Here is a 13,344-nt window from a genome sequence, read left to right as displayed (position 1 = left end):
TCGCTTCTTTCGTTTGGTTTAATTTTATCAAACTAGCCTATTTCTGGGGACTTTTATTTTTATGTTTTTACTACGGTGGTTGTGACTTTTATTACCTATCAGCTGCTAAGACTTAAAGACCCGAGGCCATCTGAAAGCTGCCTGGAATCCTGGGGTTAACCTTGCAGCTCCCATTCTCGCGAGATTTGAAGCCGGAAGTGAATTAGACTGCAGGCGCCGCGAGGAGGTGGCGGCTCGGTTCGTGTTGGCGGGAGCTGAGCCCTCAGCCCAGCGTGTGCTCGCGGAGCTGGGATCGCTGTGCTCGAGGGGGCTGCGGGCAGCACTCCCCGCCTCGGGCGGCAGGATGCGGGTGGCTGTGGCCGGCTGCTGCCACGGGGAGCTGGACAAGATCTACGAGACCCTGGCGCTGGCGGAGCGGCGCGGCCCGGGGCCCATAGACCTTCTGCTGTGCTGCGGCGACTTCCAGGCGGTGCGCAACGAGGCGGACCTGCGCTGCATGGCCGTGCCCTCCAAGTACCGCCACATGCAGACCTTCTACAGGTGAGGTGCGCTGCACTGCCCCCGGGCCCGCGCCGCGAGGTGACTAGAGCCTGGACAGGGTTCGAGCCCCTCTCCCTTAGTTCCCGTCGTTGCTCACGCTGTGTCTGTGGGAACTGGCGTTTAGCACTTGTCTCTTTCTCTCCTGTCCATTCACCTGTCTTACCTGTTTCCGACGGGGTCGCAGCCTGAGGGCAAAGCCTGAAGGTAGAAACTGACAGGTTGATCTACCTTGTACTTGATAGGACTCTGGGACTAGTTCATTTCATGATCCTGGAGGGTTTACTGGACGCTCGCTACATGCTAGTCCCGGTTCTAGAAGCTAAGGTTATAGTAGTGAACAGACATAGTTCTTGACTTAACTGGCTTGCAACACAAGGTGGCAGCCCTTCATTCTTAAGGACAAGGATAGACCATTAAAACAATTCTTTATAATATTTTTCAATTACAGATTACATTAAGTATTATTTTGTATTAGTTTCAGGTGTACAGCATAGTGTAAAGTCATATACTTTACAAAGTTATCCCCCCATATGGGCAGTTTGTTTATAAAGAGCTTTTGAACTTTTCCTGATGAGCTCAGATTTTTCCGTAAGACCTTATTTTGCTTTTTTGCTATGTCTAATTGTATAGGCACACCTAATTTCTTTTCTCTGTGCCTCACTTCTTCTATGCCAACGCACAACTTTACTCTTATGTTCTAGGTATTACTCTGGAGAGAAAAAGGCCCCAGTTCTCACAGTCTTCATTGGGGGAAACCATGAAGCCTCCAATCATTTGCAAGAGTTACCTTATGGTGGCTGGGTGGCCCCAAACATTTATTATTTAGGTATGTGTTTGTGGGTAAGTTCTTGGTTTGATGGGATGGAAGAGCCTTTTAAGATTTGTATACCAGTTGGGCAGCATCTTCAGATATATGGTGTTTTGGGTATTTCTTAATTTGAATAGGTAATCATGAATATAAGTCCATGTTCTAGTGTTTTAAGTAATAGTTAATAAAACTGCAAAGAACTTACACACTATTTGCAATTCCTTTATTTTCCCCCACTCTTTTTATTACATGAAAAAGAAGTAAACTTTTTATAATGGAAATTGTTAAACATACACAAAAATAGAGAATAGTTCAGGTTTTTCCCACTTTTTGAAAGTAGAGCATTTCTATGAAAACTTCATAAGGGGAAATGGTGTAAAGCAAATAAACAATTACTGTTAATTTAAAAATCACCAATGCCTTGGTGACATTTAAAAAATTTTTTTGGCTATTGATTTTAGAGAGAGTGGAAGGGAGAGGAGAAGAGAGGAGAGAGAAAGAGAAATATCTGTTTGTGGTTCTACTTATTTATGCATTTATTGGTTGATTCTTGTATGGGCCCTGATCGGATTGAACCTGCAACCTTGGCTTATTGGGGCTGGTGCTCTAACCAACTGAGCTACCTGGCCAGGGTCCTAACAATTACCATTAATTTACATGCAAAAATTTTGAGTGCTCCCAGACCCAGAAAATAACCTGTCAAATCATAGGAATATGCTTAGTCACATCCAGTTTTATGCTAAGTATAACTCTGTTAGAAGCTCTCTTAGGCTTTTGTACTACCTTAGGACACATCTTGCTAATCGAGATAAAGCACAGATGCTCAGACACAGTTCAAAGCTGTGGTGGCTTGATGCTGAGTGTAGTTCCTAGGGAAGGAGCTGGTGGGCCCACTCTCCCTGCTCTGGATGCATACTGCAAAACAAATGCTGAATGCTGTTTTGGCTTTTTGCCTTTTTTCTTGAAAGCAAAAGTCCTCTTCAGATTTCTCTCAGTTGGAAAAACAGGTACTACTGTAGATCTTTCGTAAAAGTGAAGTGGTGTAACGCAAACTGAATCTCTGTACCTATTAACTAGCTTCAACCACTATTATCATTCTGCCATCCTTATCTCCTAAAGTTTTTTGTGGGAGAAGGTGACTGGAGTATTTTAAAATATGTTTTTATTGATTTCAGCGAGGACAAGGGAGAGGGAGAGAGAGATAGAAACATCAATGAGTCATTGATCGGCTGCCTCCTGCACGCCCCCTGCTGGGGATCGAGCCTGCAAACCGGGCATGTGCCCTGACCGGGAATCGAACCTCCATCTCCTGGATCCTAGGTCGACGCTCAACTGCTGAGCCACGCCTGGCCGGGCTGACTGGAGTATTTTAAAACAAATCCCAGCCATGAGATTATTTCACCTGTAAACACTCAGTACATGTTTTTTGAGTGATAAGGATTTAAAAAAATACAACTACATGCCCGGCCGGGCGTGACTCAGTGGTTGGGTGTCGACCTAGGATCCAGGAGATCAGGGTTCAATTCCCGGTCAGGGCACATGCCCGGGTTGTGGGCTGCAGCCGATCAATGACTCTCTCATCGTTGATGTTTCTGTCTCTCTCTCTCCCTCTCCTCTCCTCTCTCTGAAATCAATAAAGATATATTTAAAAAAAAGAAAAAAGTTTCATTTAAAAAAATAAAAAAATACAACTATAGTACCATTATTATACCTAACTAAAATAACAGTAATTTCCTCTTATCTATTGCCTAATTCATGTTTTAGATTTCTCTGGTTATTGCAAAGATGTCTGTTTTACAATTGACTTGTTGAATAGGACCCAAACAAGGTCCACACATTTTATTGGATTGTTATGATGCTAAAATCTCTTAGGCTATAACTGTTCCTTTTCTCTCCTCCTCACCCCCATGCCATTTATTTGTTGAAGAAAATGGGAAATTTTCTTGTAGAATTTCCTGCATCTGTATTCAGCTATGCGAATTCACAAAGTTGTTTCACGTGTTCCCTTTATCCTCTGCATTGCCTATAGCCTGCATTTACATTTTCAGACCTGATTAGATTTGGGCTCAGTTTTAGTCCCTTTAAACTATATAGTCCTTTTATCTCTTTACTGAAATGTTTATATGTATTTCTGCAAACTACAGAAATTTAACTTCTCTACTTTGTTACCGATTGATCATCTTTTGACAACTGCAACATTATGAAAAGGTGAAATTATCTGAAGAATGATCAGTCAGGTTCTTTATTCCTTATATGTGTTGACTTTCAGATATGAAACATATAAATCCATTATAGGTCACTTTTTTGCCTATTCCCATACTCCATCCTCATATTCGATTAGGTACCAAATTATGCCTATTTCCCTCTTAGCATCTCCTATCCCATTTGTTCTTTTTCCTTTCTGCTTAGTCTCTTGACTGATCTGCTTCTAGGCCTCTCTTCCCTAGTCTACCTTATATATTGTTGGCATGTTACTATGTAAAAGAGTAACCTCATCATGATACTTTATTTTCAAATAATTTTAGGACTGCATGGAATTCTAGGCCTTTAAACTGTTCATTCAGTTAGTAAAGAGATTGCTTTTGCCTATAGTAATCTTATTTAACTGTGTAATTTCTCAGGTTTGGCAGGTGTAGTAAAATACCGAGGTGTAAGGATTGGTGGAATCTCTGGTATCTTCAAATCTCATGACTATCGAAAAGGTATTGTTGTACTGTGTTTAAACTTTAAAACTTGCATGCTCCAGAGTAACTTAAGCATAATATATAGTTTGACTTTTTCATTGGATTTCTTCTATGAACTGAGTAATTTATTCTTAAATTTATATTTTAAAATATTTTATGCTTGTGGAAATATAGAGGACATAGAATGTAGTATCTGTGTATACACCATCAAGTTTTATCAAGTCTTGGTATTCTTGCCATTTTTAGTTTAGATTTTTAAGAAATAACACAGTACAGATACAGTTGAAACTCATTAATGTCAGTCGTCAGTCCTATTCCTCTCCTTTTATCCCTCCCTTTCCTCATCAGGCAGCCACTGTTCTGAATTTGGTGTTTATCATTCACTTGAATATTTTATATCATTAACATATATGTAAAGCTTTAAGGAGTGTATTATATAGCATGTTTTAAACTTCACATAAATGTATAATTTTGCATGTATTTTTCTGCATCTTGCTTTTTTGTTTAATATGTTTTTGAAATTCATATTGAAACAAGTAACTCTAATACATTCACTTTAATTTGTGAATAGTATTCCGATGCATAAGTACAGTTGATCCTTGAACAATGCAGGGGTTAGAGGCACTGACCCCTGCATGGTAAAAAATCCACGTATAAATTTGACTTCCCCAAAACTTAAGTTGTCCCTCGTATTTGTGAGAGATTGGTTCCAGGACACCCCCCTGCCACCACTGATGTGTACACCAAAACCCATGGATGTTCTAGTCCCCTATGTAAAGTGCTGTATATCAATGCATACAGTTTACGCTCCACATTTGCATACTCCCAACTGCATATCAAAAACAGTACAGGCATTGCCGGCCGGCGTGGCTCAGCGGTGGAGCATCAGCCTATGATCCACGAGAGCGTGGCCCAATTCCTGGTCAGGGCACATGCCAGGGTTTCTGGCTCGATCCTCAGCAGGGGGCGTGCAGCAGGCAGCCGATCAATGGCTCTCTTTCATCATTGATGTTTCTATCTCTCTCTCCCTCTCCCTTCCTTTCTCTCAAATCAATAAACTATATTTTAAAAAAACAACAGTACAGGCACTTACTGAAAAAAAATCACTTGTAAGGGATTCAAACCCATGTTGTTCAAGGGTCAACTGCATACCACACTGTACTTATTCACCCTACAACATCTGAATGAATTATACCTTGATTTCAAAATTAAAGGAATAGCTTGGGTTCACATTTGATTTTAAAATTTCTTGAATTAAGTTGGGCAGCTAAAACTTAGATCCTCATTGTAACTGCTAAGTCACAAGTCTGTTCCCTGTGCCTTGCTCTCTACGATCATAAACGATTGGCATGGGCATACAAAAATAAGGTTTCTCCTACCATCGCAGGTGGGTGTGCAAATTGGAACCACTCTTTGGAGGGGCAATTGGTAATATCTGTGAAAATTATAAAAGTACTCTAACCGAGGAGTTCTACTTCCAGGAATGTATGTATAGGTATATTTCACATGTGCAAAATGATATATGTAAATTTATTTCAGTTTTGTTTGTAATCACAAAAGTAGGAACTAGTTAAATATGTCATGATATAACTATACAGTTTAATGCTATGAAGCCATTAAAATAATAAAGAAGGAAAAGAAGCAGTTCTATAGGTAACTAATATGAAAAGAACTCCAAAATAAGTGAAGTGAAAAAACTAGGTACAGAACATGTATAAAGTATACTGCCACTTATGTTTTTAAAAAAGGAAGGGTAAAGAAATAGATGACGTGTTACGTGCATGGATGGTATTCCTAGAACAAAACACTGAAACCTGGTTAACACTGGCTGCTTCTAGGTAGTGTTACTGATGGCTGGGGACAGGCATAGGAGGACCCCTCCCATTGTGTTGGCAGTTTCATTGAGGTAAAATTTATATACCATTGTAAGTATACAATTCAATGGTTTTAGTAAGTTTACAGAGCTATACATCCAGATTTTACCACCTTGCAGATTTAGACCATTTCTATCACCCCTAAAAGTTTTATACCTATTTGCAGTGAATCCCTGCTCCCACCAGCCCTAGGCATCCACTGGTCTACTCTCTAGGAAGAACACTTTTTACTCTATACCTTTCTGTAGGTATTGTTTGAAAACTATGTGAATAAACAGTGTACTTCAAAATTAAATGTAATTTAATTTTAAAAATTACATGCCCTCGAATTTAGATTCAGTTTGTGATCACTTACTAGTCGAACATCAGCACATAAAGAGCAGTGTATTTTTAATAAATTTTTAAGGACCTAAAGCGTTGATAACAGATATTAGTTTTAGGGAAGTATGTGTATCTGTTTATATTTGCAGTATTTAAAGGTGTTAAACACAGCTTATTTCTCTCCTTCAATTTAAGGTCATTTTGAGTGCCCTCCTTATAATTCAGCTACAATAAGGAGTATATATCATGTGAGAAATGTTGAAGTGTATAAGTTGAAACAGGTATGTAAAAAGTACATTATGGAAGGCTTGAAAAAATGTAAAAGTAATTCTGTACCAAAATGTATTTTGATCATTTTGGTGTATTCTTCCAAGGAGAGCATAATTCAGTATTTCTAAAATTCAGATTTGAGTTGTTTTTAGGAGGTTCACAGATGCACATTAGAAAATTCTTATGGTAATAAATTTATTTTAGTGAGTAAAAACAAAACATTTAATCCACGGTTTCAGATATTATTATGGTAGGACTAAAAAATATCTATTGGAATAAAGTAATACTTTAAAGAAAATATTAAAATATTTTATTTTAAATAATGATATTAAGTAGAAAATAAATAATAGTAAAGATGACAGAAGATATGGGAAAATCAGGAAAGTGGTGTCGAAAGCCACTGGCTTAACTGGAGAATAGGTGAAGCTAGATTTTTTCCGAGAGCCCATTCAACGCCTGACACAGGGCTAAGCAGTTTTCACACATGAGACTTCATATTGTCGCCACAGAAATTCTGTCATTAAGAATGAGAGGCCAAGGCTCAGGTAGATAAGCAACCTGCCCAGGATTTCCCAAACAGTCGCATGGTGGAGCCTGTCTGAGTGAACTTGGGCCCGTCCCACCCTACCACACAGCCCCTGTGGGAGCATAAGGATGCTCGCAGGCATTTCTCGAATGCCCTGCTCGTAACAGTTAACCTTGTTTTGAATGCTTTCTCCCTTTCACCAGCCTAAATCCTTCCAGTCCCTGAAGACTCAGCTTAGATACTACTCCCCAGCCAGTGTTCTACTTTAAAGTCATCACGTTTCACTGAATTTTTTTTTAATCCTCACCTGAGAATATATTTTACTGATTTTTTTTTTTTTTTTTTAGAGAGAGTGGGCGGGGTGGGGAGAAAGAACATCGATGTGAGAGGGAAACACCCATCAGTTGCCTCCTGTACGCGCCCTGACTGGGGATAGAACTGGTAACCTTTTGGTGCATTGGATGAAGCTCCAACCAACCCAGCCTCACCAGCCAGGCCTTAACTGAATTTTCATTGCACTTATTGCCTAGTTACTCAGTGGTTAATTATATCTTTCTTATATTTTGTATTGCCTTAAACACTTAAGTTATTTAAATTTAGTTTTCCAAGTATTTGTTTCAGATTACTTGGAGGTGCTGGGATGAGTAAAGTATGGAGTATATTTTATGTCCCCCATGAAGACACTAGCCACCTTAAATACCTCTAATGTGATTTATGTAGTAAACAGAGTATTTTTGGTATATACCATACCATGTGAATCCATTAGAAAAAAAAATGGACTATATCTTTGGTTTACTGTATGTATCATTTACATTAGATGTCTTATGAAATCTGGTGTCTCTGGATCTTAAAACAGCAGTTTCTTTACCAAAAAGGAAAAGAACAATGGTTATTACGTATTTTAGAAGTCCAATGCTAGAGACCATAGCTGATTTCAGTCTATAGAAAGTGTGTCTCTGTTGACCTGCCTTGCTGGAAAATAAGGATGAATGGAGGTGGAGAGGAAGCTGTTTCTTTTTGCCTGCGTGAGTGAGTAGGTTAGCATTGCTGTGACTTCCTTACATAAAGATCCTTAAAATGAATTGCACAAAAATCCAGAGATGTCAGTGGGTAGATGGTTGTGTGGTGGTGGAGAGAAGGAAGGGGGTTTACTAATGGTTAATCTGTTTTTAAAAGTTGTCTTTTTCTGTTAAAGCTGAAGCAGCCTATGGACATATTCTTATCTCATGATTGGCCAAGAAGTATATACCATTATGGAAATAAGAAGCAACTTCTTAAGACTAAATCTTTTTTCCGACAAGAAGTGGAAAATAACACCTTAGGAAGCCCTGCTGCCTCCGAGCTTCTAGAGCACTTAAAGCCTACTTACTGGTTTTCCGCGCACCTTCATGTGAAGTTTGCAGCCTTGATGCAGCATCAGGTAGAAAACACAGTATTTATTCTTTCATTTAACAAACACTTATTGAACATTTATGGGCTACGTACTGTTGACCCAGTTGTAAAGTTAGAGAAAGAAATGAAAGATAACTTTCCTTTTGTGAGTAACTCAGAATCCAGTGGGGGGAAGAGACAAGTCTGCAATGATAAAATAGTGTAATAAGTTTGTGCTGAAAAGGCCTAGGGTACTGTGGGAGCACCTAAGCCAGACTGTGGTGGGATGGAGTTGTGGACAGAGAGATGACGAGAGAAGCTTTTCTGAAGGAATTGATGGTACCAGGAAGAAGGAGATTATGAGGGTAATCTAGGGTGCGAGAGGCCTGAGAACATGCCGCCTTTGGGGAACTGCAGCTAGTTCCCATGGCGGGGGCATGGACACTAGGACAAAACATAAGTGCCTTCTGGGCCATGCTCTGGAGTTTGGGTTTTAACCAGAGGTAATGGGGAAAGTTGGAGAGTGATACAATCATATTTTCATTTTCAAAAGATTAGTTTGGCAGCAGTTTTGCAGACAGATTGGAGTGATATAAAATAAGAGGCACAGGAGGCTATTTAAACAAAAGATGAGATTGTAACCTAAAGCAAAGAGGGAACACAGAGAATGAAGCACGGTCTAGGGAGAGTTTGGAAGTAGAATCACCAGAATTTGGTGATGGAGGGAATTTAGGATGAGTAAGTTTTCCTTGGATAACTGCATGGTGGTAGTGCATGATGGAAGGTAGAGAATAAATATATACCTGTAATTAGGCTTTTGTGGAAATGTGTGGTTCTTTCACCTCCAGTTTGGACTAAACTGACTTTCCCATAAAGTATTTCATTTAGAAGATGCTGGGTTAACAAAGTTAGAGATTTATTCTTGGAGGCTTCTATAGAATTTCTAAGTCTTTAATGTACTGATTAATGGGCATTGCCTTACTCCAAGAGTGGGATGTGCTTCCCCAGCTTACTTAACCAAGCACTTTAACTATGGTAGAGGTCTGCTTTAACTATGTTCCTCGAACACGGTTTGGAAGGTTCTGTCTTGAAACATTCCTATAGGACCTTTCTGTTGTGGGCTTATTTTCCCCAGTTTCACTGGGAGAGGGAGGCAAGGTTACTCCTTTCATTTTCCAAAGTCCAAGTCATCTGTTTTATTTCAGTCGCCTTTTCCACATGTTATTTTCTGTCTCTTAGGGCTCCTGACATGCTTGGATTTTTATTCAAGTATCTAATTTGCTACTTTTCTCCACTGCATATTCTGTTGTCATCTAGGAACTTTCATCTCTGCATTAACAACATATTCGATCCCTTTTTCTTGGCTCCTCAACCTCCTCTGACTTTACCTGTGTTCTCTTTTAGTCCCTTCAGCAGCACCAAAGATCACCTTTCTTCAGAACTGCCCTTCAGCCAAGATCCGTCTGTAACCTCTGTGCCTTCCACCTCTCTTAGTCCCTCATCAGCACTGAATTTTGATACCTGGTCCTCAGTAGGACATCCCATAGCTTGTTCCCTTGTACTTTTTTCCTCCATGTGCCTTACTGTTTTCAGTGAGTCAGTTTTTTACTGCTTTCAGTATGACTTTGATGTTTGTGACCCCTTCCATATTTCTTTCTGACAATTCACTTTTCAGAGGATAGCTTTATTGGTGCCCTGGCCGGTGTCTCCCAGTGGTTAGAGCATCGGTCTGGGCGCTGAAGGTTCACAGGTTTGATTCCTGGTCAAGGGCCCATACCTGGGCTGCAAGTTCGATCCCTGGCCCTGGTTAGGGCATGTGGGGGAAGCGACCAGTCGATCTGTCTGTATAACATCGATGTTTCTCTCTCCCCCCCCTTCCTTCCATTCTCTTTAAAAATCAATGGGAAAAATATCCTTGGGTGAGGATTAACCAAAAAAAAAAAAAAAAAAAAAAGCTTTATTGGTGTAAATTTACATAAAATTAATTCAAGTGTATAATTCAGTGATTTTTTTGGGTTTGCACACATCACATAATCCAGTTTTAGAATATTTCCACCACCTGAAAAGATCCTTTGTGTCTGTGTGATGTCAGTCCTTGTTCCCACCCTCAGCCTCAGGCAACCACTAATCTGCTTTGTGTCTCCATGGGTTTGCCCTTTCTGAACCTTTCATATAAATGTAATCATAAGTATATAGCCTTTGACACCTGGCTTCTATTATTTGCTTGTTTTGGAGGTTCATTTATGTATGTAAGCATGTATCAGTATTTCATTTATTTTTGCTGAATAGAATTTCATTCTACGGATATATCGCATCTACCTTTGATGTTGTATCTAAGAAATCTTTGCTAACCCAAGGAAGTGATGATTTTCTTCTATGATTTCTTCTAAAAATTGTGAACTTTTAACTGTGCCAATTTACTTTTAAGCACTTCTGTTATCTTTAACCCTGTTATATGCTTTGATATATGTGTATTAAATGCTTTGATTTAACATTATCATCATCACTATTGGTTTCTACTTCGACTTGTGTGAGAAATTGAAGCCCAGATAGTTTAAGTGCCCTTGTTGCACAAGTGAGTATAGAACTAACTTGCTTTGGAAAAGGAACAGTTGTTCCTTTGACACACAACTTTGTGTAACAAAGATTGTTTCCATCCTATCCAATGTACGAATTACCTGTGATGTTTTAACATTCTTTCTTAAATCATGGTTCATCTCGTTTAGGCCAAGGATAAAGGAGAGACTGCCAAAGCAACCAAATTTTTAGCCTTGGACAAATGCTTACCACATAGAGACTTTCTTCAGGTAAGAAGAAAATGAAATAACTTTGTAATATAGTTATACTCTTCTAATGATTAAGGAAACATTTTAATTTTTGTTTCTTAAATTATTAATTTGTGCTTTTTGTAATTTATGTAGCCTGAGAATTCTTTGGGAATATTTACATTACATTAATATTTTTAGGTTACTAAATTAAATTCCCTTTAACTTTTATTGTCATATTGAAATCCTTAGAATATTAAAAATAGATATGTATTTGTTAAAATTACTAATTTCTTCCTGTAGGTAATAGAAATAGATCATGACCCCAGTGCTCCTGATTACTTAGAGTATGATATTGAATGGCTCACTATTCTCAGGGCTACAAACAGTCTTATTAATGTAACTGGGCGCCTATGGAATATGCCTGAAAATAATGGTCTGCATAAAAGGTAAGCTTGACTTGCTCTTCGCATGCATGCAAGGTTTTTGCGGCCCCCCCCCTTTTTTGATTAAGAAAAAAACTGTTGAATATGAGAATAATTCAGGGTTTACAAGAAAATGGATTGTTGAGCACCAACCCAAATAAGTATATAAGTGATTAAGTGTGCACAGAACTATAATATGGCAGAGATTTTGGTTCATTAAAGTAATTTATACTTGCTTTAGGGTGTAAAGACATCTTTTTCTATGAATTATTTTTATTTCAAAATGGCCCTTTGCTAAATTCACTGTAATTTTACTAACTGGAATTTAGATTATCATTTATTTTTTATCCTTGCACCTGAAGTTCATAGTTAGATTACATTATTTATCGTCTGCGGCCAATAACATATAAAAGATCATTGTTTTGGACTTTTATAGGTGGGATTATAGTGCAACCGAAGAAGCCATGAATGAAGTACTGGAAACATTGAATCATGACCTCAAAATTCCACTTAACTTTAGTGTGACGGCTGCTTGTTATGACCCAAGCAAGCCACAGACACAGATGCAGTTGGTTCATAGGATCAATCCTCAGACTACTGAATTTTGTGCCAAACTTGGCATCACAGACATTAATGTCAGTCTTCAGAAGGCCAAGGAAGAACATCACTTGTGTGGCGAGTATGAAGAGCAGGATGAAGGGGGCAGTAATGACTCTGGAGAAGATCCCAGTGAATATAACACAGACACATCTGCCGTGTCCTTTGTCAATCCAGATGAAATAATGTTAGATGAAGAAGAGGAAGAGGAAGATAGCTTTGTAAGTGCACATAGTGACATGAATACAACATCCCTAGAACCTTCTTCTGATCAGGCCTCTGACTTTTCGGCCAGCTTCTCTGACATCAGGATCTTGCCAGGTTCCATGTTTGTTTCTCCTGATGACACATTGGGTTCCCCAGCTGTCACAGAGGGGAAACCTGGTGAGGCTGTGGAGTCTGGAGATGGGGAGGACTTCCCCGGAGTGCCATTGAAGAGGCTGAGTGATGAACACGAGCCTGAACAAAGGAAGAAAATGAAGAGGAGGAATCAAGCCATCTATGCTGCAGTGGATGATGATGATGCAGCATAAGACAGCCTACTTGTCTTAGTGTGTGTGCAGATAGGTGATTTTTAAGACCATATTTTTAGAGTTGGGTTTTTGACTCACGACTTAACTTTGTAATAATGAAGTTACACAGAGAATTGACTTTGCCCTTACACCCTTGTATATTTCAGATACAGACATTAAAATTTCATATGTTTGATTGATTGAGTACCCTTTTTTTTGAAGACAGATATGACTCACTGTCATTGTTTTCAACACAAATTTATTGAACACCTACTTTGTGCCAGGCACTCTCCTATAAGATGACACTATAAAGATGAATAAGAGGGATTTTTTGCCTTTCAGGAGTTACTACCACTGTGAATATTTTGCTGAATAAAATATAACATATTTCTATTTTGTTATACAAAGTTCAGTCATTATTGTATAGATAATTATGTTTGGTTTCTTTTCATCTATTATATATTCCCTGGTCAGCTCTTAATGTCTGTCAAATATAGTTGAAATTGAAGATGGTAAATAAGATGTCAGGAAATTCATTACTTTAAATACTAGACATTGGTAAACATAAAATTTTACACTGACTTGCTGAGATTAATATAACTCTCTTGACTTTTCCGTATTACATTTAGCCTTAGCCTTAGTTTTAATGCA

At 38.8% G+C, this 13,344-nt stretch overlaps 1 protein-coding gene across 1 annotated transcript; it reads left to right on the top strand.

Moving 5' to 3' along the window:
• Nucleotides 1-251: 251 nt before the first annotated feature.
• Nucleotides 252-12,893, top strand: DBR1 (debranching RNA lariats 1). Its single transcript, XM_087824950.1, has 8 exons — nt 252-540; nt 1,242-1,366; nt 3,970-4,050; nt 6,423-6,508; nt 8,219-8,443; nt 11,121-11,201; nt 11,463-11,608; nt 12,021-12,893. Exons 1-8 carry the CDS (start codon nt 344-346, stop codon nt 12,712-12,714), a joined length of 1,635 nt encoding a protein of 544 aa, XP_087681076.1. The 5' UTR covers nt 252-343; the 3' UTR covers nt 12,715-12,893.
• Nucleotides 12,894-13,344: the final 451 nt, after the last annotated feature.

This window comes from Miniopterus natalensis, chromosome 15 (assembly GCF_054644295.1).
Source record: "Miniopterus natalensis isolate mMinNat1 chromosome 15, mMinNat1.hap1, whole genome shotgun sequence".
Lineage (NCBI taxonomy): Eukaryota > Metazoa > Chordata > Mammalia > Chiroptera > Miniopteridae > Miniopterus > Miniopterus natalensis.
This window is presented reverse-complemented; position numbering and strand designations above follow the sequence as displayed.